Source organism: Stegodyphus dumicola, chromosome 2 (assembly GCF_044657685.1).
Source record: "Stegodyphus dumicola isolate Sdum_Otavi_A_Nest chromosome 2, ASM4465768v1".
Lineage (NCBI taxonomy): Eukaryota > Metazoa > Arthropoda > Arachnida > Araneae > Eresidae > Stegodyphus > Stegodyphus dumicola.
Window position 1 is genome coordinate 252226 of NC_140769.1, and position 23488 is coordinate 275713.

General features: G+C 35.6%; 1 protein-coding gene across 1 annotated transcript in view; it reads left to right on the forward strand.

The window, feature by feature from the left end:
• Nucleotides 1-21348, forward strand: part of LOC118201760 (chymotrypsin-like elastase family member 2B) — a 33663-nt gene extending 12315 nt beyond the window's left edge. Inside the window, exons 4-9 of the mRNA XM_035373913.2 lie at nucleotides 4288-4398; nucleotides 6635-6872; nucleotides 10246-10369; nucleotides 15149-15305; nucleotides 17304-17422; nucleotides 21084-21348. Coding sequence (XP_035229804.1) covers nucleotides 4288-4398; nucleotides 6635-6872; nucleotides 10246-10369; nucleotides 15149-15305; nucleotides 17304-17422; nucleotides 21084-21269 — 935 coding nt within the window. The 3' untranslated portion in view covers nucleotides 21270-21348. The remainder of the gene's footprint in view (nucleotides 1-4287; nucleotides 4399-6634; nucleotides 6873-10245; nucleotides 10370-15148; nucleotides 15306-17303; nucleotides 17423-21083) is intronic.
• The last annotated feature ends 2140 nt before the right edge of the window (nucleotides 21349-23488 follow it).

The window sequence follows — 23488 nt, forward strand, 5'->3', positions numbered from 1 at the left end:
GATTAGGACAGCTCCAAAACACTTTTACAGTCGTCGAAGATCTACTATAAACACGCTGGAACAATCAACGACACAGCCTTTGCATTGTCAGGCAATAAGGGTAGAGACAGCTTCACAGCAAAGCAACAGAGTACAGCTCCCGACTCTGCTCGGTCGTTCTCGGAACTGCACGTACTCTCGAGACTCTCAACGCTGCAACTTGCAATGCACTCGACGACACACAGAGCACGGCTCCCGACTCTTCGGTTCAGTCCTTCCCGGAGCTCAACACGCTCTCTCGACGATGCACTAACCGTAATCGGCGTGTGTTCGAGAACATTCTGGGCTAAACCGGTAAGAATTCGTTCCAGATTTCTCGCCAAATGTGGCAACCCTGCCTTCCCTTGCAATTTTATGGCAACTCTGAAACTGCTTTGCGTGGAAGCCATCTCACCGCGCCTTGACATTTCGTAACAATATATTTCCGCTGGTATCTGATGTGTCTTTTGGGAAATGGGTTTACCCTGCTAGCTCTGTATTCTGTAATAAAAAAGTAAAATTTGTAAAAATAACACTGGAGGTAAAAATGTGTGAGTTTCTGCTATGTCTAGAAGCTTATCTCAGTGCCCTGAAAGAGCTGTTATACTGCAAAGTTAAGTTATCGGTTTAGTTTGGAGCAAATGACCAAGCCAAAAGAAAGCTGAAATAATCTTTGTATTTAATTCCTTAAATGACAGGCACTCCTTAAAGGCACTACTTGACTATAAATGGACGTCAGCCACTTCCGGGTATTTAAAGTAAAATAAAATGGAGTTAAATTCAAATTTTTGTAAAGTAGTAACGTAATTTATTAAACGTCAAATTTAGGTAACGTAGTTTGACGATAGTACATAGCTGCAACGCTCTTAGGAGTTAGGAATAGTATTTAAAGGAAGTTCTATTTACTTCGAAAAAGAGGGTAATTAGGAGTCCTTAGTGGCGCGCGTTTGCCTTTCAGCTACTTCCATTTGCGTATCTATGACGCTCGGCCCTATTGTACGCATCTGTTGATAATCGCCGGTTAGCTTAATTCAAAGGCAAACTACATTAGATACCTGTGTCTAGCTTCGGCTAAAACTATTTTAGTTAGTAGTAGTTTAGTTTCTTTTCTTCTTATCCTGATTTAAAAGTCCGAGTAGAAGCTTTCCTGTATGCCTGAGAAGGGGCTATCTGTTACCCTTTCTGTGAGTGAATCTACGTTGTTAGTGCTTGATCTCAGCAATAATTCGCTGTACTGTTCATAAGGTTCCTCGACCTTTCATCAAAGTAGAGAGGGACATTATAAGTCAAATGTCTTCCATTCTGTTTCGATGGCCTTTTGTCATCCTTTCGGTGACGTCATGATTGCGCTGTCACAGAACTTCTGGCCTTCATCTGCAAAGAACGCAACCAACAGGGATTTGATGTCATCGTTATTACTGAACGTTTTACCATTTAAGAAGTTTTGTAAACTTCGAAATGAATGATAATCCGACGGCACAAATTTGGGGCTATATTGCGGATGCTACATCACTTCCCAGCCAAGCTCAAATAATGTGATGCATGTTGCTAAAAATGTGTGAAGCCTCGTATTGTTGGAGTGGAATACGATTTCTTTACCATTCTTACCTTTTTCTCTTTTATTGCTTTTTCCAGTTTCAAAAGCTGCTAGCAATAACTATCAGAGAAGATCGTTGAGTTGCTTGAAAGCAGATCAAACACACCACATCAAACTCACGCCGTTCTCTATTTCTGATGCAATTTAGATTTCCCTAGGATTTCTGATGATTGGACCATGATCTTTTTCGATTAATATTATTGTAGACGATCCATTTTTTAACACCAGTGATAATTCGTTTCAAAAAAGGGTCAACTGCGTAAATTTGAAATGTGAATTGCAAATAATGATTCGTTGTGCTATGTGAATTTGTTTCAGTTCATGGAAAACCCAAATATCGATCTCCTTGACAAGTACAAGACATCTTATAAGGTATTTCTCCCACTTCCCTAGCGCGCCTTCGTGGTGTAACGGTAGCACGCTGGGCTGGTATTCCAGAGGTCCGTGGTGCGATTCCCGGGGAAGGTGGTTGCATATTTTTTATCTCTCTGGCTTCCAATTAACCTAATGACTCTACAAACTTAAGTAATTCTGAATTGTTGTGTGTGATACATATAATCTTTTTTAAATCTCTCGCACAGTTATATGACACCACCATTCAACTATGCTTTGAATTTTGTCATTATGAACCCTAGACTGTCGCTAGAACATTGGCCTTTTTCAAGTGGAAAAATCTATGCAGAACGAAGCCTTTTTAACCAATTTTTGATACATGCGTTTTGTTGTTACTAATCTCCATGTCTAGGAATATACTAGACAAGGACCATGAGTCCATTTACCTTCAGAAAATCGAAAACAAGGAGACTTGTAAAGATCCTCAAGAGACAACTCCAGGCACTCAAGGATGTGTGCCGGTGATGCCAGTGCATTTTGACATTTAGAACAAACTGGACGCATCTTGAGACCTCTCTCAAAAGTAAGTCCTTTTAGGTGTCCACTGAAGAATCGGGAAAGTTTTGTCTGAACACATCTATCGGAATCAATAGCAAGAGATCTTCCAGGACAATCAGCTTCATACTAGGGATGATTCGGAGAAACGAGCCAAATTTGCCTGTCTGCATGTCTTCTAATGGAATAATTTCCTGCCTTCACAAAAATAAAAAGAGTAAAATGTGTGGAAAACATTTATTTTTGCTCCCCATAACAAAATTGACCGTAAACTAGCAGTCGTAAATAAAAATGCACAAAATTCTTTTCTATAGGAGTCTAAAAGTGCCAACTGCGAAATTCTCAGAAGAAAAAAAATTAAGAATGCCAGAATAATAACAAAACAAATGCTGCCTATTTGGTGCAAACCAGAATTCTTTTCTTACCGACACAAAATTAACTTGATTTTTTCCTTTGTGCTCCTATTATTATTGTTTGTGTTATGTTTTGATAAATATTCAGTAAATGGAATTTTAATTTTTTATTTAGTTATTTTTTTGGGCTTTCTTTTGTTGTAAACGTTTTTAAATTTTGTTAAAAAATTATGTTCTTACCCGTCAGCTCCTTTCATATCGAGAATTTGGTTCCATACAATTTGGGTACGAGACCACTGGAAATCTGATTTATCAACTGATCTAAATAGTTTGCTGATTTTGGCAGAAGCGAAATTAATTAGTGGTGACAAACAGATGCTGTACAATAGGTGATTTGTTTGTTTCTTTTTTTTTTTCAAACATAATATTCATGCTCCCTGATGCAAAATTTTAAGACTGACTTTTTTTTTTCACTTTATCTAAAGCCTCATTGACAAGAAATCTGTATGTCCTCTAAGAATTCGTATCAGAAACATAATTTTTAAAGACAGAAATGTGTAATTTTATTAGTATAAAAAATTACAGGAATGCTAAACTTGTGTAAATTACACCTTTTTTGTAATTATCAATTAAAAATCCTAATTTTGGCTATACTCAAAGGAATATACAGGGTGTTTATAAAGTCCCGGACCCATTTTGATGTTTACTAACTCATAAAATAATAGCGATAGATTAAAATTAATAACATAAATGGTTAGATAGATTCAAAATGTTTCATGACCCTTGTCAGTGAACTTCCACGTGTGCCCCCTTCGTCGCACGGAGAATATCAAGTCGATATTCAATTTCAATTTCACGCCAGGTACCGGCAAGCATGTCGGCATCCACAGAGGCTATTGCGGTTGTCATTCTGGCTTTTAGGTCATCCATGTTCGACACTCTCCTCCTGTAAACGTCCTTTACAAATCCCCAAAGGAAAAAGTCCATAACATTGCAATAGTTTCCAAAAGCAAAAGAGAGAAAAATGCAATTAATAAGCAGACGATATTTAGAAAAGTACAGATATTTAGACAGGAAAATGAAATGATCTGAAATGAACCACACGCGCAGACGATATTTACAAAAGTAAAGATATTGAAACCTGAAAAGGAAAATATATTAGTTATTCCAATCAATAAATGCCATAAGTTTATTTATATCTTCATTATTTTATGAGTTATTAAACATCAAAATGGGTGCTCTATATTCTCTCCCCTTAATATTGTTGAGCATTCATTCATCTATATAATGTTTCTCGCTAGCCCTGTAATATTTATATAATTTTTATCTTTGTTATTAGTTTAAATTTAAAATACATTACAAAATTTAAATTTAAGAATATTATATATTTTCGTGCTCTGAATCTCACACGCACTTTATTGCATCTACTAGAACTCTGTGATTCCGGCTATTCTGAATGTAAAAACCGCAACTGTTACGATCCCAGAAAGAAATGCGACGGTGTGGATGATTGTGGGGATGGAACTGACGAGGAAGATTGTGGTAAGTTGAAAATAGACTCTCATTTGTCGTTCATAATAATAACCAAATCAAAAATATTCTTGAAAACAAGTATTTGTATATAGCATTCATATATTGTTTCGCCTGTTACAAAATTTTCTTGACTTTTCTTGGGTTAATTGAATTTGAGATGCTGTGACGTTCAGTTTTTTGATTTTCAGCTGTTCATATATCGTCATGTATTTTTTAAAATAATTGTTAAATAATCGAGAATTTGTGTGTACATTGCGAGGGGAAAAACGAAGACAGTTCTATATCTCTTGTTCTTGACGAAATTCAACTCGCGTTTTTCATGTATCGAAAGTGCGACTTAGGATATGTATTAGATTTATATATAGCATTGTTTTAATATAGATACTTTGACACAAAATCGGACTTTTTCTGAAATGACATGACAGGTTTTCTCCATATTTCGATTGTACGACTCAAATCATGCCAAACTGCCAAGTTTTGTAAAAATCGCACGAGTAGTTTTAAAAAATTAGCTCTCAAAATTTTAACTCCTCAATGTTAATTGAATTTTGTATATATTTGTATATCTCTCTCTTTTTTTTTTTATTAAACTTATTTGATTTTTCCCTTCGCATTTCGAAATTTAGGTTCGTTCCAAGTAAAATTCGCTCATTTTTATGTATGACTTATTTTTAAAATTCGTATTTTTAAGTAATTCTTACAAATTTTTCGAAAAAAAATTTGAATTATAGCTTTTCAAAATTTTTAACATCGTCTTAAAGTACATGTATTTCTAGGCACACCAGTGAAAAATTAGAGTTTTTTATTCAAAATTTTCTAAGGTATACATGAATTTATATATTGGCGAGTTTTGAAATTTGGCATATTTGTTATAAGCGATGGTAACGATAAATGTGGTTAACGCACTTTGTTAAAATTGTCCGATTTTTTGTCAAAATGACTACAGTAGAACAATACTATATACAAATCTAATAGTTATGTAGTTTAAGTCGCGCTTTCGAGACATGAAAAATGCAATTTGAATTTCGTCAATAAGCCCAGTAGAACGGGAGATATTAGAGCTGTTCGGTATTATGACGCAAAATCGGATTTCTTCTGAAATGGCATGCCAATTTTTTTCCCATATTTCGATTCTAAGACTCAAATTATGTCAAACTGCCAAGTTCTGTAAAAATTGCACGAGTAGTTTTTTTTAAAAAAAGTTTTCAAAATGTTAGCCCCACAATGTTAATTGAATCTTGTATATAATTATTAATATCTCTTTCATTAAATTTATTTGATTTTTCCATTCACCATTCGAAATTTTTTTTCTTAATCCAAATATTATTCTCTTATTTTTTATGATTTATTTTTACAATTTATTTTTTTTTAATATTTTTTATAAATTTTTCGAAAACAATTTTATCTAATTTAATCGAATTATTTTATTTCAAAATCTAATTTAATCGCAGTGAAATACGAGGGCATTTCGAAAAGTAAAGATACAATGGCTCGCATTCCTTAAAAAAAAAAAAAAAAAATATTTAGAAAACGTCAGTTACATCTTATTAACTGGATTATTTATTATTTTTCGACATAATCACCCCCGTTATCCAAACATTTGTTAAGTCGGAGCACAAGCTTTTGTATCCCACAGTCTAGAAGGTTGCCGCCTGTTGGAACCCAGCGCGCACACTATTTCCTGTACCCTAACTCTTGACAGTCACAACTTCATATAGAGTTGTCATTGATACTTCCGATATAATCGGATGCAATTCTTTCAATTTGAGACGTCTATTCGCACGAATTGCTCCCTTTCTTCTCAGAAGAAGGGCATCAGAGATCACAGGTAGCCGACCTGTTCTTTGTTGGTCATGAACATCGGTCCTACCTTCAGAGAAATGTCGACACCCTTTCGTTACCTTTTTTCGATTCATAATGTTCCCATAAACAGAAACAATTTCTTTGTGAATATCTGCTGGTCGCTGACCTTTTGCATGAAGAAAACGTATGACAGAGCGCACTTCGCATTGCGTGGGATTCTGAATCGGCGCATCCATTTTAAACACTACCTGCTCCAACCAGAATCAACGTTGAAATGCCAAACGACCGCGAGGAGAAAGCTAACGGTTCAAGGTTAACACCTGTGTTGTCAACTTGCTCACCAAAACTTTTCTTTTCCTCTGGCGTACGCTGAATGTTTACTTTTCGAAATACCCTCGTATATTACCTGACATTTTTCTGATTTTCTGACACTTTTTCTTAGGTTTTCCCGTAGTTAAATTCCCGGAGGAGTGCGGAAATCCGCCCATCAAACCGAAAACCACCTGGGGTGCGCCGGATAGTTCCCCAGATCGTATAGTAGGTGGTGAACCAGTCATTCCCAACAGCTGGCCATGGCAAGTATCTCTCCAATATTCCTTCAGCGATCCTAATGGCCATTTCTGTGGAGGCACTCTCATAAACGCCCAATGGGTTGTAACAGCTACGCATTGCGTCGTAGGGTAAGTAATTCTCGCACAAAAAATTAATTACGCGAGCACTTATATACACTGTACGCACATTTATTTTACATATTTTTATTATAATGTTCGATTGTTTTTCATTAAACTATCGCCAGCTCTGCCAAAGTTATTCGGCTTTAGCATCACGCTGGCCGGCATTTAACCCTTTCGCCGTCCTCTCCTGTCCGCGAAAATTCCCCCCCCCCCTCAGCGGCCGTCTGTTTTTCGTAGCGTCTATTTTTCGTTTCTCTGTACATCATAACTTTCCACGCATGACTTTCGTAGCGGATGAATGTCAATGAATATTAAGTAAAATTATAAGGAAATAAAGCATAATGGAAAAAAAAATAATATCTCTGCTTATTCTAAGAGCAGGATAATTTGATAACATCTGATCCAGGCGGTCCACTCCTCCCATTTTGTTGTTGTAATCTTTTACAATTATAGGTTTTTTTACAGTTCTTTTCCGTGTTCCAACATCCATCATAGATTTATTATGGACTGTACTCATCAAACGTATATCCTTCTTGTCTTTCCAATTCACAACATATTTTTTTCTTTTTTTCTGCTGAGTAGACGTTGAAGCCATCTCTCACTGTTTTGTATCTTATGTAAAATGGCGCTAATATTCATAAAACCCTGAGCAAAATTCAATTAGAAATAGAATACCTGATTAGTACTGCCCTCTAGGAGGTATTAGAACAAACAAAATTAAAAACTCAAACAAGTAAACATTTTTAAACGTTTAAAAGTTTTTTAATGTAGAATAACGCTTGAGGCGCGTTACGGCCGCCCTGCGGAAGTTCCACTTGAACGCGCTAGACGCGTTACAGACGACGAAGAGGTTAAACCACCCTTTGTTAGTTTTTTTGAGCAAGCTTAAGTAGTCTATTTTAAGTTTGTAGTCTCAGACTACGTTACCTGTATTTGAATTTATCTTATGCCAATCTAAATACTGGCATATAGGGATGTTTTCTGTGTCGTACAAGTGGTGCCATCTGTTCAGCAACAGTTAAATAAAAACGTTACTTCAACCTTCTTAATAATTATCATTGCTTCAGTCTAAAGGGATAAATTGTTTCTAGTCTAATAGAGTTCTGCAAGCCATTAACACATGCTTCTAGGATAGCAGGACCCTAAATTAAAAAAAAAAATTACTTAGCAAACTGTTGTCTTGACACATTAAAGCATTAAGTAGATATATTGCACCATCCAACCAAAAAAAGGTATTTAAGAAGTTCTGTTTAAAAAGTAAATATTGATTGGTTAATTTAATTGATTGAAATATCATAACGGAGGAAAGCTTCATTAGTCATTACTTTAACAAAGTTATCAACATAAATTACTTTTAACAAATGCCTTCCCCCTTCTTCCAGAACATGAGTTTCTACCATTTTCTAAGATAAAGGTTTGTGCACCATTTTAAATGTAACAATTTTAGTAATAATTAAGATTGTGTGACAGTTGTTCCATCATTCGACAAAATAAATCAGTAGAAGTTTTTTTTCCCATTGTAAGAAATTGAGAACGTACATCAAATGGCAAAAAGAACGCTACTATCGATTCAGATTCATCTAAAATGCGAAAGGAAGCCTCAAAAAGTATCAGCTTAAATAATGAATTTAAAAGTTAAATAAATAAAATATGTTAAAGGGTTTAGATTTTCACGACGGCTTTAAAAGGTCCCCTTTTTTTTTCACGTCAAAATGGCTTATCACTAGCGATTACGTCTAATAAGATTACGTCTTAACAAAGTTTTAGTCGTTTCATTTCTTTATTTAAATTTTAGTTAATTAATTTTTTTGATACCAAATTATCTTATTTAGCAATGACGTCGGAAAATTGTGGTCACATTTACCGAACACTTATTCTAATGGTAGATATCTTATTTCCTACAGAAACACGAGGATTTAAATAATTCAAAAATTATTAGAATTCTTTTCACAAGTAAGAAATTCTGCATAAAAATTCAGTTTAATTTATAAGGTATTTCTCTAGCTTTCTTAGCGTGCCTTCGTGGTGTAATGGCCAGCACGCTCAGCGCGTATTCGAGAGGTCCATGGTTCGAGTCCTGGCGATGGCATTGCTTATTTTTCATCTTTTCTGCTTCCAATTCACCTAATAACTCTACAAGTGGCGCCCGAACTAAAAAAGGTGATGGATAATTATTCTCCATCACCAGGATTTAGCAATGGGGTCCTCTAATCCCCAGTCGCTTTTTAAAGGGGAAATATGTAAGCTATTTCTCCTGGCTTCTTAGCATGCCTTCGTGGTGTAATGGTCAGCACGCCCGGCGCGTATGTCAGAGGTCCGTGGTTCGAGTTTCGGCGACGGCATTGCTTATGTTGCATGTCTCCTGCTTTTCAAAACTAATGACTTAGGCTTAGACCTTTAACCTAATGACTCTACAAAGTAATAAATGAAAACTGGTAAATCATTCATTATATGTTTACATTATTAATCCTTTGTTCCATACAAATGATCTAGAGAAGTGAAACGAAAATGTTTGTATTTTTTCTACTTAAAATAACTTTCGTAATAATAAAAAAAAAATTTATTCAAATTTCGTTTTAAATAATGGCTACAGTTTGTTCACTACAACGGACAGCATGCATATGCATACATGCTTACAAATCTCTTCCGACGATTTACGGTCATTGCATTTGAAATCATTTTCCTGCCTTGTTTGCAGTGATCATTACCATCTTCTAAACGGTAAATCTACAACTGACATATACATACAGATCCCACAAAATACTTTCCTTTCGTGGATTGCGATTGAATTCATTTTGCTACGATTTTGTAACCTGAAACTATTGGATTCAAATGTCAAATGTTCTAGAAATTCCTTGCCAAACATAAACATTTCCAGTGGTGTTTTGGCTCAATAAGCAGTCCATTTGGGTTTCAGTTCACTCTTTTTGGTAGATCCTTTATCTACCCACTCCACAATTTTCTCAAACTGACATTTAAAATAAAATATGTAAAAATTACTAAGTATGAATAAAAAATGGCAGTGTAAGAAAATGTAAGCAATATTATATAATGTTTACTATGAGAAACTGTACTAACTGGGAAACAGAAGTAGCAGTCATTTTTCAAATAGCTTTACTTAGTGATGCTATACAGCTATCTATGATCGACAGTTAAAAGTTCTAATAATAGAGAATGAATAAACACAGGAATGGAATCTGTTAAGACATTTACAGGAGAATAAACTAATTTAAACATTTGTCTACTAGAGTGGACATGATGCAACAAAGGGTTAATTTCAGATTTCGAGCCAATATAAATATGCAACGTAAGCAAGTAGAAATGTTCCTCAGTTTTGGAAGACTATTTTTCACGTTTTAATATTGAACATTTTTAACAGGAGTCCCTATCCCGGCGGAATCAAAATTCATCTCGGAGCTCACAGCAAATATAAAAAGACCCAATATGAGCAAGTGAGGATCTCCAAGAAAGTGATTGCTTATCCCGATCTCGAGCTTGACGATGTGAGTACACTCGGCAGATTTTTTTTTTTAATTTATAAAATTATTTAAGTTATAAATGCAATAATTTTATTAAATTCATGTAACTAATATTATTGAAGTTAGTAAAAATCATACATTTCTGAAAGTGAAATTGTGAGTAGTTTTTAGATTTAAGCTGACGAAATTTTTAGGGATGATAAACTATTTTTTAAAGCCTTGGCCAATTTTGTTGTACACTAAGTGCCGATTAATGTGATTAGGTAATTAAATAGATAACATTAACCGAATGGTAATATTAAACAACAATAAAAATTTCCGGCTAATCTTTGGAATATGGTAACATGTAGTTTGGCGACATTTTGGTAAGGCAATAAAGGTTACTAACTAGGACTTTAGCAATAATCTGAGAAGTACACAGTTCGAATCACAGATTATTTTGTCTCAGAGAAATGAGAGATCATGAGACATGTCATGTGACATTTTCCGGAAAATTCCGATCGTGATTTTAGCTAATAAGCACTTAGAAACAATTTCGCTGCTAAAGTGCAGAATCGTCCACTTATTTGTTTGGCGCTTTTTACAAGAGTAAGAAGAATTGGATTTTTGTCAATTTTCTCTGACAAATAGGTCGAAGTGAAAATAGGTCGAAGTGTACATAGATAAAGTCAAGAGTGTGCGCAATGCCATTTTTTGTGCAATTCTGGGATTTTTTTTTAAGTGAAAATAGGTCGACGTGTACATAGATAACGTGTATGTGCAATTCTTAAAAACGCGGCAAGCAGTTTGCGATTCTGCACTTTCTCCTAAATTCACACCTAATCTTCGTCATGATGAAGCATTTTTGTTTCATAAAAGTTCTAGTATAAGCGTAATTCGGCTATTGTTGGAAAAAATGTTGAGTAAAAAAAAACATGCCTTTACTTCGTGGAAACAAAATGGAGTCCAAAACGAAATTAGCAAGTTGCTGTATTAGTAGTTGATGTGACCGCTTTTGCAAAAAAATGGAAAAAATCCAGTATCGTACAGTCATTAGATACCTGTTTTTGAAAGGTAATACACCTACTCAAATTAAAAGAAGTTGGACACAGTGTACGGAAACTCTGCACCATCATTTACTACTATGAAATTTTAGGCAGATGAATTTAAACGTGGCGTACCAGCTTGGATGAACTTTCAAGACGACTAAAAACTGAAACCACTGACGAAAACATCTCTAAAATCAACCAAATGGTACTGGACGACCGTCGAATCAACGTTAGAGAGATAGCAGAGTCTATGAGCATGTCCAAAGAACGTGTTGGCTGTATATTGAACCAAGATTTAGATATGCGCAAGCTGGCTGCAGTTTGGGTGCCGCCTTTGCTCACTTTGGACCGAAAACGTGGCCGAATGAACATTTGCACTATTCTGTTGGCGTAATAAATCGGAGTTGTTTTGACCATTAATCACTGTAGATTAAACCTGGATTCATCATCACAGAATGATGAATCCAGGTTTCATCTACAGCGGACAGCCCAGAAACAAAAACACAGTCAAAACAGCGAACTGCAAAGGGAGAATCGGCTCCAAAAAAAAGCCATGCGACTGTCTTAATAGATTGTCTTGAAAAGGAAAAACCCATTACCGGAGAATACTATGCAAAGTTACTTGAGAAGCTGAAGACAGAAATTGCGGAAAAACGGCCACATTTGCAAAAGAAAAAAAAAATTGTTTCACCAAGACAGTGCTCCATCTTACACCTCAGCGATTGCAATGGCAGAAACGGCAATGGAAACGGAAATGACGGCTTGAACTGCTTGAGCACCTGTCTTATTCATCAGACCCTGCAGCAAGTGACGTTTTTGTTCCCTAAGCTAAAAGAAGCACTTGGAGGCAAAGATATGAGGAGAGTTGTCAGAGAAAGATTCCACATGTTATTTGTTTGGGTTAAAGGGATGGGAGCATCGCTGGAAATGTATAGACTTAAAAGGAGACTATGTCGAAAAACGAAAGTAATTTTGGATAAAAAATATCTTTTCTCTTTGTTAGGTCGGAAACTTTTCAGACAACCTACGCATAAATAGGCACTTTACCAACATTTTAAAACGGGAATTGTAAAAGTTTGTTTGTGAACGGTTCAGAACGTTTCTGGAATTTATTTGACCGATGCTGTACCCCTAATTCGGAAGACGTTCCTCATTCACCGGAAGACACTATAGCAATGGAATATTTAAAATGAGGAAAAGAGGTCGGTCTTCGATTTTTACTGCCTGCAGACTTTTATGCTCCTCAAAAAGAGATGTATCTGACCTGAAATCTGATCTCAAAATCGATAGAGCTATCGAAAATCTACGTCAGACTAAGACTGCTGTTTTACTTACTTTTAAATGGTTAGCTAAAATTGAAAGCAATATGTTTGGCGACGTAATCTCTTACTTAGTAATGTTTCTCAGTAAACTGATAATGTTTATAATACATTTTAAACTTATTTGGTGACTTTATTTCAGTCTAAAATATTTATTCTACAAAATGTTGATCATATTAACCGACTTGTTGAGACCAATAGGCGATGTATTTCCCATGTTATCGTGAGGCCCACCAGCGGCCGAGCGGTAAAATCGCTGAACACTGGTAGTTCGGTCCGAGGTTAGAATCCTGCGAACGGACTGGCTGCATGGGCGTTTTCATGGTTTTCCCCATGTGTAACGTGTATACGAACCAGTTTCCCTTAGAAAGTCCTCCCCTTAGGCAGATAGCCCTAGTGTGCTTTGCCATAATTAAATACACCACCACCCATGTTATTGTGTACATACGGGCGGAACTTCGGCAATTTGATGACAATATCCGAAAGATAACAGTAATCTGATTACATTAAACGGCGTCTATTTTATTTTTTTCAATGGCTAGCGCTATGAGTTAGACCAAGTAATATACATTTTTTACAAAACATAATTATGAAAATTGTTAATTCTTTGTTCGCAGTCCAAAATGCAACGTTGTGAAGAAAGCATACAATAGACTTGAATAAAGAATTGAAGAAAGCATACAATGAATTGTCATTGTTTATGACTAGAACTCAATAAGGCATGAAAATGATTAACATTGCAACGCATATGCAAATCACGTGAGCCTCTAACGCCACCTATGAGCTCCAGTATGCCTCGTTGGGGGGGGGGGGGGTAAAACACCGCAGGTACTACAACAAGTTTCTGAAATTGACTAAACAGTAGAGACAGCAGATTACCTTTCCGAGAAGTCGGTGCTCACATTGAACAAAATTAAGATATAAAGGTGCAAATGTAAAATAGGTGGACGCGCGTAGAACGGACCGACCGCTGGGAACAATTTTTACGGCTTTGTTACACGACAGAAATAGAAAGTGTGCATGTTGTGCTTATTACAATAACGGGTCACGCAGCAACATCAAGAGTCGTTCGCTCAGAAATCAGGATCTTTTACCCAGAAGTGTGTATCAGAACGTACCATTTGATGTCGTCTGCGGATGAGGGAAATCTTTGCAAGGCCACCATTAATGCGATTGCTATTGGCACTAAACTAGATCTTAGTGTAACGCGTCCTTTGGAAATTAAATTATTCCAAAACTTTTTGCCTTCTCATTTTCGGACCATAAAAGTATCAAACACAAGTGGCGAGAATTACACGGGGAAAAACGATATGTATTTCTTACTTTAACATTTAAATAACTGTAGAATTTTGCAAAATAAATCAAGGTAAAATGCTGTATATTTTCGTGCACTTAAAGCATATCCTGGCTCTCCTCTTATATTCGCCCTAAGATCACCAAATCTGGCGATATATGTTCTGCGCTGGTTTTTGACGATGTTGTTTGTATAGCAACCCTTTTGACGTTGAAACTTAACTCTTTTGTGCAGTAGTTTAATTTCTCATTGGTTCGTGTCGTGCGTGTTTTGAAATGGCCTATGTTGCAATGATAGACGTGGTGGCAAGATTCGTGACGTGGTTGCAAGACGGGGTGGCAGTCGCGTAAGGTACGACGTTGGAGTTCCCAACGAGTCTTTTGTTCACGGGTTTGTTTATGAGGAATTTTGAATCGCAGAAAGTGATGTGATATAGCAATATCGTGGCACTTTTGTTCACAGACATTGTGTGACTGGCGAAATTTTATTAACGAATGTATTATAGTAAGTGCATTTTATTTCACTGTTTTTATTTTGTAGAATGTTATATTCATTGTTTTTTTACTATGAATTTCTGTTGTTATAGTTGTTTTTTGAATTGTTTGTAATTTTAGTTATTTTACTTTATTTTCTTGATTTGTGCGCAAAGCCTAGATTGTGCAATTCGTAGATTTTTTTTAAAGTTTAAACAGGATGCTGTATATATGGTATTCTTTGAAATTTATTGTTGTTATGTTAATTTATTAAAGCGAGGTGTGCGTAGTTCGTAGATTCGTTCGTTGCCTAGCTCGTGCAATTCGCAGATGTTTTTTATCGCTGTGTACATGGATTCTTGTCAAATATTTTTGGTTAGAAACTTTACGTTTTTGCTATCTAAATTTTTTGGTTTTGTTTCAGATTTTTAGCTTAAATTGTGTGTTCAAAACGTGATTTTTGCATGTGCGAAAACCACGTGTTTGGAGACATTTTAGACTTAAAGTTCGAAATGTAGATAAAAAATTTAGATAGTAATATGGCACCATGGAGTTTCTTACCAAAAATCTTTGGCAAGAAATTTGTCGCCACATTTGGCGACCGGAGGGCGCATATAAGAGTAGTTACCATATTCTTTAACTTTCTGATTGTTTTCCTAACGGATTTTTCTGATTAAGTTTCTTTATAGATCAGGAGATATTCTATGAACGACGATGTCAGTCTCATCAAGTTGAACGCACCAGTGAAATTCAACGATGGCGTACAGCCCGCCTGTATGCCCAGTCTTGGCTGGCAGTTACAGCCGGGTACTATTTGCTATGTGACAGGATGGGGGGAGAGCAGAGGTAAGGAGATTTCATTATCCTTCGTAGTTTTGGAGTAATTACTCCTTATCAATTACAAAACTTTCTCATTTTATTTTTACGTATATAAGTGAAAGTTAAGATGTACTTATATATTTCAATTTCTAGCTTTTGAATGCAGTATTAAATTCGGTTTTTATGCTGTTTTTAAAGGATTTTCAGTTTTCAAAATTTTCTTCAACTTTTATTTTGTATTTATTTTACCTGTTCGCTATTGTAAATGTCGCGCCCCTTACGGAGGGGTTGCAAATCCAGGAGAAAAGACGCGAGAGCGCGCCAAGTTGGCGATTTTGAAAAACGCGCCAAGCAGTGGGCGATTCTGCACTTTCACCTTATTTTAACTATTCCTCAGTAAGAATGATCACTTTCACGATAATACCCATAGAAAAAATAGCTGCGTTTGAACATTCAACTGAAAACATTTTAAAACCAAGTACTCATATTAGATAATTAACATAAACTTCAAAATTTTACATTTACAGTCTGCAAATCTAGTTTACATTAATTTTTGATTTTAATCAGAAAAATGTATAATACTTAAGGTAAGAAAATCTGCACGTAGGTGGCGCATTCTACAAGATTTGCTGCAGAAAACAGTTTCGTTTAAGACTTAACCCTTTGACTACTAACGGAACATATATGCCCTATTAAAAGTTTAAAAATTACTACTGCATTAAAAAGCACGTAGAATCTCCTGAATGTTGGAGATTATCTTTCATAGCTGGAAAATCACAATGCCGTTGTACTCGTTGTACGCAAATCAACACAGAGAAAAGAAAACTATGCCTAATATGTAATGTTGGGTTATGAAATGAATGTCTTACCCTGTACCATGCGATGTAAGTTTTATTTCATATAATAAAGTTTTCCAGAATAATTAGGTGTCATTGTAGCAATAGCATAAGTGTCATTGTAGTATTAGGTGTCATTGTACCACCATTAACTACGGCCGGGACATAGGTGTCCTAGCCTCTGGGCTTGAAAACCGTTTGTCAAAAAAAAATCCCAATTGCTAAATTGACATTATTTATGACATATTTTGCTCACTTGGAGAAAACGGGGTAAATTGTTTTTAACTCGTAGTCAAAGGGTTAAAATTCTGTTCTGGCAAAAGTGAAAGGTAAAAAGAACGGAAAGAATCTGGAAACAATTCTTGAGGTCCCTGCAAGGGGAAACATAGGATCTCTAGTTTACTCCCGAGTATTCTTTACTATTCTTCAAAATATAAGATCTTTAATTTACCTTTCATATTTAATCAACCTGGTATTTATTAACAAATTCAGCAGTTTAAAATCAATAAAAAGGCTTCTTAACACTACTTTTTATTTTATTCTCTCTCATAATGCATCATATTGATATAAAATAGAATGCAATTCAGTTGAAATACTTGAACGCATTCAAATGATAAGTTTTCTAACATTTGCAACTTTCCAATAGTTATTAAAAGAAACAACTATGTTACAAAATTTACGTCGTGCTCTATAGTTACATTTCTCACGAAAGATTCTAAGCTTTATCTTGCAATATCTAACAGATGCTGTTCAACCTATTTTGGGGAAAAAGAGATTTTAACTTGACTTTATTAAAAAAAAGAGAGAGAGAAAATCGGTTATACGTCACCAAAGACTTGCAAGTTGTTTTTAGTAACAATATCCATCCAATAATTTGATCACTTCTTATTTATTCAATTAAACTTTTACATGTAAAGCCAACGAAGTGGTAGGCAACAGCTACAAATTTTTCTTCGGTGGTCTTTCTGAAACATTATTAAACTTTAGAAAGCTGTATCCATACAAAATGCTGTTTTTGCAATTATTTCAGATCGTTTTGAAGAATAATTTTATAAAACATGTTTTCGCTGCTCCTCTCTTCTTCACAATTTCCCTATGTTAATTATTTCAAAAGGCATTTGTTAGCTCTTTTCAGATTAGATCCTACAACTCAAACAATGAAAGTTTAAATTTTACTTTTCCTGTTTAGGATCCGGAGGAGCAGAATTCTTGAAGCAGTCTGATCAAATGGTCCAGTCTAAAGAAAACTGCAGCGTTAACGAACACACTCAAATATGTGTTGCTAAACACCAAAGTTCTCCTTGCCATGTAAGACTCTTTATCTTTTCAAGTACTGTAATATTTGAAAAAAAAATAAGTATAACGTTTTATACTCTTACATATACAAGATGAATCTGAACAAGTGGGTGAAATTTTAAGCGGTAATAAAAAAGGTCAGTCCCTAGGACCCAACGGCATTTTCTGCATTTGTACTGCCTAGAGGATTGCTGGTTATACGTACCATGAAATTTCCAGGGCGACGGATTGGTCGTGGTGGTCTCATAGGTTGGCCACCAAGATGGCCAACCTATGGTGCCATGAAATTTCCAGGGCGATGGATTCGTCGTGGTAGTCCCATAGATTGGCCACCAAAACGGCCAACCTATGGTACCATAAAATTTCCAGGGCGATGGATTGGTCGTGGTGGTCCCATATGTTGGCCACCGAGATGGACAACCTATGGTACCATGAATCAATGGATTGGTCGTGGTGGTCCCATAGGTTGGCTACCAAGATCACCGGAATTCTCGTATTTGGATGTATCCTGTGGGGCCATATGAAAAACCTTATCCACGAGAAAACAATATGGATCTAGTCGCCAGGATCGCCGTTGCTGCCGGCGATATTCGGAAAATGCCTGCGCAAATGTGCGTCAATCCTCCCTATCCCTCAGGTGTGAAGCCTGAATTACAACTGGCGGAAAGTCTTTTGAGCAACTTCAATGAGCATGTTCTGTTAATAAAATGTTTTCAGAAGTATCTCTTCTCATTCTTGTGTTAATTCTTTAAATGTGATAATGGAATACGTCCTTTAACTTCTCACCACTTGTGTTCCGACCATGCATTCTATGACGAATATTACTCTTATAGCTGCCTTCTATCACCCCCTAAAATTTTACCCACTTGTTTAGATTCACCCTGTATATATATATATATATATATATATATATAAATTTAAACAAATTTAAATTTAAATTTTAACAAACACGTATAAAAGTAAAAAAGCAAAATTAAAGCCAAAATTAAATTTAAAGCCAAAATAATTTTTAAAAAAATATTTTAAAAAATGTGCAAACATATAAAAGATTTAATTCTCGAACTAATCTACAATATCATTTAAATTCAGAAGTATAAGCAAATCAAGTGCAAAAACAATCTATGAAAATAAATTCAATAATTTAGCAAATTAAAATTAATTCAAACAATTTTTTTAAAAATGCATAAGTGAATGACTGTTGAGCAGGCAGGAGACAGACTTATTAAGGGGAAGTTGCCTCCAAATCTAACTCTCCAATCATTTAATTCGTGTTTCATCATTCATGTAGGCAAGGGTAAAAGTCAAAACCAAAAGTAAAAAGTGAAGAATGTCCAAAAAGAAATACCAATAAAGTGGTACCCTTATAAATTAGCATTTAAGAATTCTAAAAAGAAAAAATTTCTAAGTTCTAAAAAGAAAAAAAATTAAAGATTTGATTTGATAAACAAGATTTGATTTGATAAACAAATTTTGATAAACAAGCAAGTAAAGTCAAGTATTAAATTAAACTTTTTTTTAAATAAAAATTAAATTTTTTAAAAATTAATTTTTTATAAAAAATAATTTAGAAACCAATGTATTTTAGAATCCCTTGTCTGCAGAAACCTCCCTGACACGAATATGCATATCAATAAAAAGAAACTAAAAACGAACTAGACGTAATCCATATAAACCAATAAGAAACAAAAAGAACTAATTCACAATTTTTAAAAAACAAATATATACTTAAAAAATAATTACACATCTAGAAAATACTTAAATACTACATAAAAAATTTTTTAAATCGCTTTTATCAAAAGTTGGGCATTTATTGATGAAAGAAAGGTACGTCATTTTCTGTTCAAAGTACTGTCCATCACTAGCCACTATTTTTTCCCGATCTTTCTACCAGCATGCGGATACCGCTTCGGAAAAATGTTTCATCGCTCGAGGTTATCCCAAATCAACTCTATTTTGGTATCTCCTTATGATGGAAAGCGTTGCTCGGACAGGCCATGCATCAATCGAAACGAAGAGATATCAGGTGTAATGCCTGGTGAATACAGCACATGAGGGAAAACTTCTCATTTGATTGTTTCCGAGTTCATGCAGCAGAATAACTTTGTTATGTCTGGAGTACAGTAATGGACGCATTTTTCTTTGAGTGCTAGGCCAAGTCTCATCAAATGTGTTTGGTAGAGAGCCCCAGTAATGGTTTTGTTCGGTTTGAGCTACTCATAATACACGACACCAAGTTGATCTAACTATATACACAGCATGATGTTTTTTCCATCAATATTCGTCTTGGTGGTCGATGTTGAAACATGGCCAGGTGGTCCGCATGATTTCATTTTCTTTGGGTTATCGTAGTGGATCCATTGTTCGTCATCAGTAACTGTACAGTGCAAAAAACACTTTCGTTTATGCCTGGCACGTGTAAAAAGTCGGTATTCAATGTGATATACTTATTTGTATTTAGACCTCCTGTGCGATGGCAGTAAGAAAATTATATTGAAATTTGCTTGGAATTTTTTTGCATTTTAAACTGACCGCATAAAAAAACTACACTTGGACGTAAATTGGGAATACAAATTTAGGTACTTATGTGTAAATGGAGAAAAGACAAATTCGCCAAAAAAGAGACAATAGTGGGCAAATTTGGTACTATAACACAATTTTATTACTAGAGCAAATTAAATGTATGACGTCGCGGCGAAGTCTTAAGAACGCTTTGTAAGTTGCAGTTTTAACAAGGGAGTTTTCGGAGTCTGGGGGGAGGGTCTACCAAGCCATGAAGGTGATGCTATTATTTCCTTACAAGAGTATAAAATATTGTTACGAAGTGCCCAGGCGCGGTAAGATAGCTTCCCCGCTTTAGGGCGGCCAGAAAAATGGCAAAGAAAAGCAAATTTGCCTGATTTTGCGCGAAATCACCCATTTGGCGACAAAACCGGCGATATGCCATGAACGGTCGGAAAACATTCTAGAACAAATTCTCACCGGTTTGGCCCAGAATGTTCTCGAGGACAGACCAAAATCTATATAAACCCTGCCTGTTGAGCTCTAAGAGCGATCGACTGAGTCGGGAGTTGTATTTTATTGCTTTGCCGTGAAGCTGCCTTCCCCATTATAGCCTGAAGGCTGTGTGGCTGATTGTTTTAGTGTGTTTGTGGTAGTTTCAGCGTACGTGTTCGGCGACTGTAAACGTGACTTTGGAACTCTTCTGAGTTATACTGACTAAATAAACTATGGTTTGATTCTTCATCAAGTGTTGTCATTAATCACACCAAATCTACGAACCCTTAAAACGAAACAATATATTACTCAGTAACAGCCAATGTTCTAATCTACACAAAATCGACTTTCATTGGAGGTCAATCGAAGAGCGCATCGTGATGTTGAAGAAGCAAGCTACTTTGAATCAGCTTGGGACCATTTAAAGTCGTTCTTAGCGAAATTCATGCGGCGACAGAAAGTTGTAGCTCAGGGTATGAAACATTTCGAAGTTATTTTAGAAGTTATTGCCAAAGATTTTTCACTTCTCCCCCCCAAAAAAAAAGAAAATTCATGATATCAAATTATGGCCAAAGTTAGCCAGTCCTTCTCCGATAATATATAAGTGGCAAATTTTAACTGTTGCGAAATTAATTTTAAAGTTTGTATTTATTTCATGACATATTTGGACATTTTTCAGGGTGACAGTGGTGGACCACTTTCATGCCAACTCGGTGATAAATGGTACGTGTTTGGAGCTGCCAGCTGGGTCACAACCACTAACTTCATGTCTGGCTTGTGTACGGGACCAGGTGCTAAAACCGTGTACGCCAATGTTGCGGATAAAGCAGAATGGATAAAGACCATGATAGACAGATACAGCTGAAAATGAATGTTCCTTTAGCTTTGTATAGGATTATTATCAATAATATAAATCGAACTTTAGTAATAAAATCTTAAGCCGACTTCAGGGTGTTTTGTTCATTTCAACGAAGAGTCCACCTAATACTGAGAAGGAAGTCACATATACAAATGAAAGTACAATTTTTTGATATCAGAAACACTGATTAATTAAACTGATATATAGTAGCAAATGCCCTTTATTGTGAGTTTTAAAATTGGAGCCTTTCCGAATGATGCAGAGCTGTATTATACTCATGAGCATATTTTCAGCCCTGATTATACGTATGGACACTAACTCTTTAATTAAATGTATGTCTTTTTAGAACAATTTTTGAAAGAACATCATGTGCTAAACAAGATGAACAACGCATTTTGTTTAATGATTATAAGGTATTTCTCCCACTTTTCTAGCGTGCCTTCGTGGTGTAACGGTAGCACGCTGGGCCGATATTCCAGAGGTCCGTGGTTCAATTCCCGGGGAAGGCGCTGTTAATTTTTCATCTCTCCGGCCTGCAAAAAATATCCTAATGTCTCTACACGATGATCTACAAATGTCGGCACATATATCTTTCTGTAAAACGCTATGCAGATAGCTTGGAGTGTGCTACGTGTTAACGGAAGCGATCACAGTTTGCTTGGCATGACAAATCATGCTTGACATAACAAGCATATTATACGAATATAGTGGAGACAAGTAATATGGTTCTTTAATACAAACAGCATACCACGAAAGGAATGTTAACACAAACATGCGACATATTTTAAAATTCGAATCCCTACGGGCTAGAAACTTGTTCTATAAGGTATTTTCTACCTCCTTTCTGAATGCTTTCGTTGTGTAACGGTAGTATACTCAGCGCGTATTCGAGAGGTCCGTGGTTCGAGTCCCGACAAGGGCATTGCTCATTTTTCATGTCTTCTGCTTTAAAAATATTTAATGACTCTACAGTGGCGCCCGAACTAAAAAAAAAGAGGTGGTGAATGATAATTCTTCACCATGAGGATTCGGCGATTGGGTCTTCTAATCCTCAGTCGCGCTTTAAAAGGCAGAGTATGTATGTTCTCCTTTTCTGCATGCCTTCATGGCTTAACTTCTTCTTCAAAACTAAAACCTAATGACTCTACAGTTCGAATTATCCAGAGTTCAAATTATTGAAAATTTGTTGAAGAATCAAATTTAGAGTATGAAAAAGGGAAAAAGTGTAAAAATCAAAACTAGAAAAAAATTCAGAAACTTAAAACGGAAAAAAAAATTAATAGTTTTTTTTTTGCTTGCATCTCATTTTATAAAATAGTTAGAGAAGTGTATGCATCTCTCTGAAAAAACTAATTAATGTTCCATTTACCCCTGACTATTTCAGGCATTTTGGTCAATTTTAGAAATTCAATCAAATAGTTCTTAGTTTAGTGAATGAATACACAAATTCTTAATCAATTGAGCACCTGACTTTTCCGTTAATAATAAAAAATTTTCACAAAACCAGACTGATTCCTCAACATCCATGTTGTATATTTTGCGGATAAGTTTAAAAATTACTCTATCGCTTAGTTATCTACAAACATCCAAATCATTGTCAATTGATATATGTTATTTGTGAAAGTTCGATTATCACACATACACATATACACACGCACGGGCATCCTTCTTTCCCCCACAGAAACATTATAAATTAGGTTCGGTTCTAATTCTCTCAAATTTTTTCCTACGAAGTATTTTCATTTTATCCATAGAAGAGTGAATGAATATGGGATAATGAAAATAAATGGCTAATGCTACACATTAATTAGTCTACATTGCATTATTAGACATACATTGACAGCGCAATATAAAGCTGTATCATAGAGTGTAGTATGTATTTATTATTTACGCTTTCTGCCCTAAGACACTACACGGAAGGAAAGGATGCCTTCGTGGAAGAGTATTTAAAGGAAACTGGCTCATATTAACACATTACACATACAGAAAACCACGAAAACGCTCATGCAGCCAAACATTCGTCGGTATTCTAACCTCGGCCAGAACTACCAGTGTTCAGGGACTTTACCGCTCGGCCGCTAGTAGAACTTAGAATCTAGTATAAGCAATCAGAAATAAAACTTTGTTCCAGGAGATTGAAACGGAAAGCATGATTTCAAGTTGCGGATATGCTCAAAACCAGCGGCTACAGCTTAACAATGTCATTAGTGAATGCGTATACAATG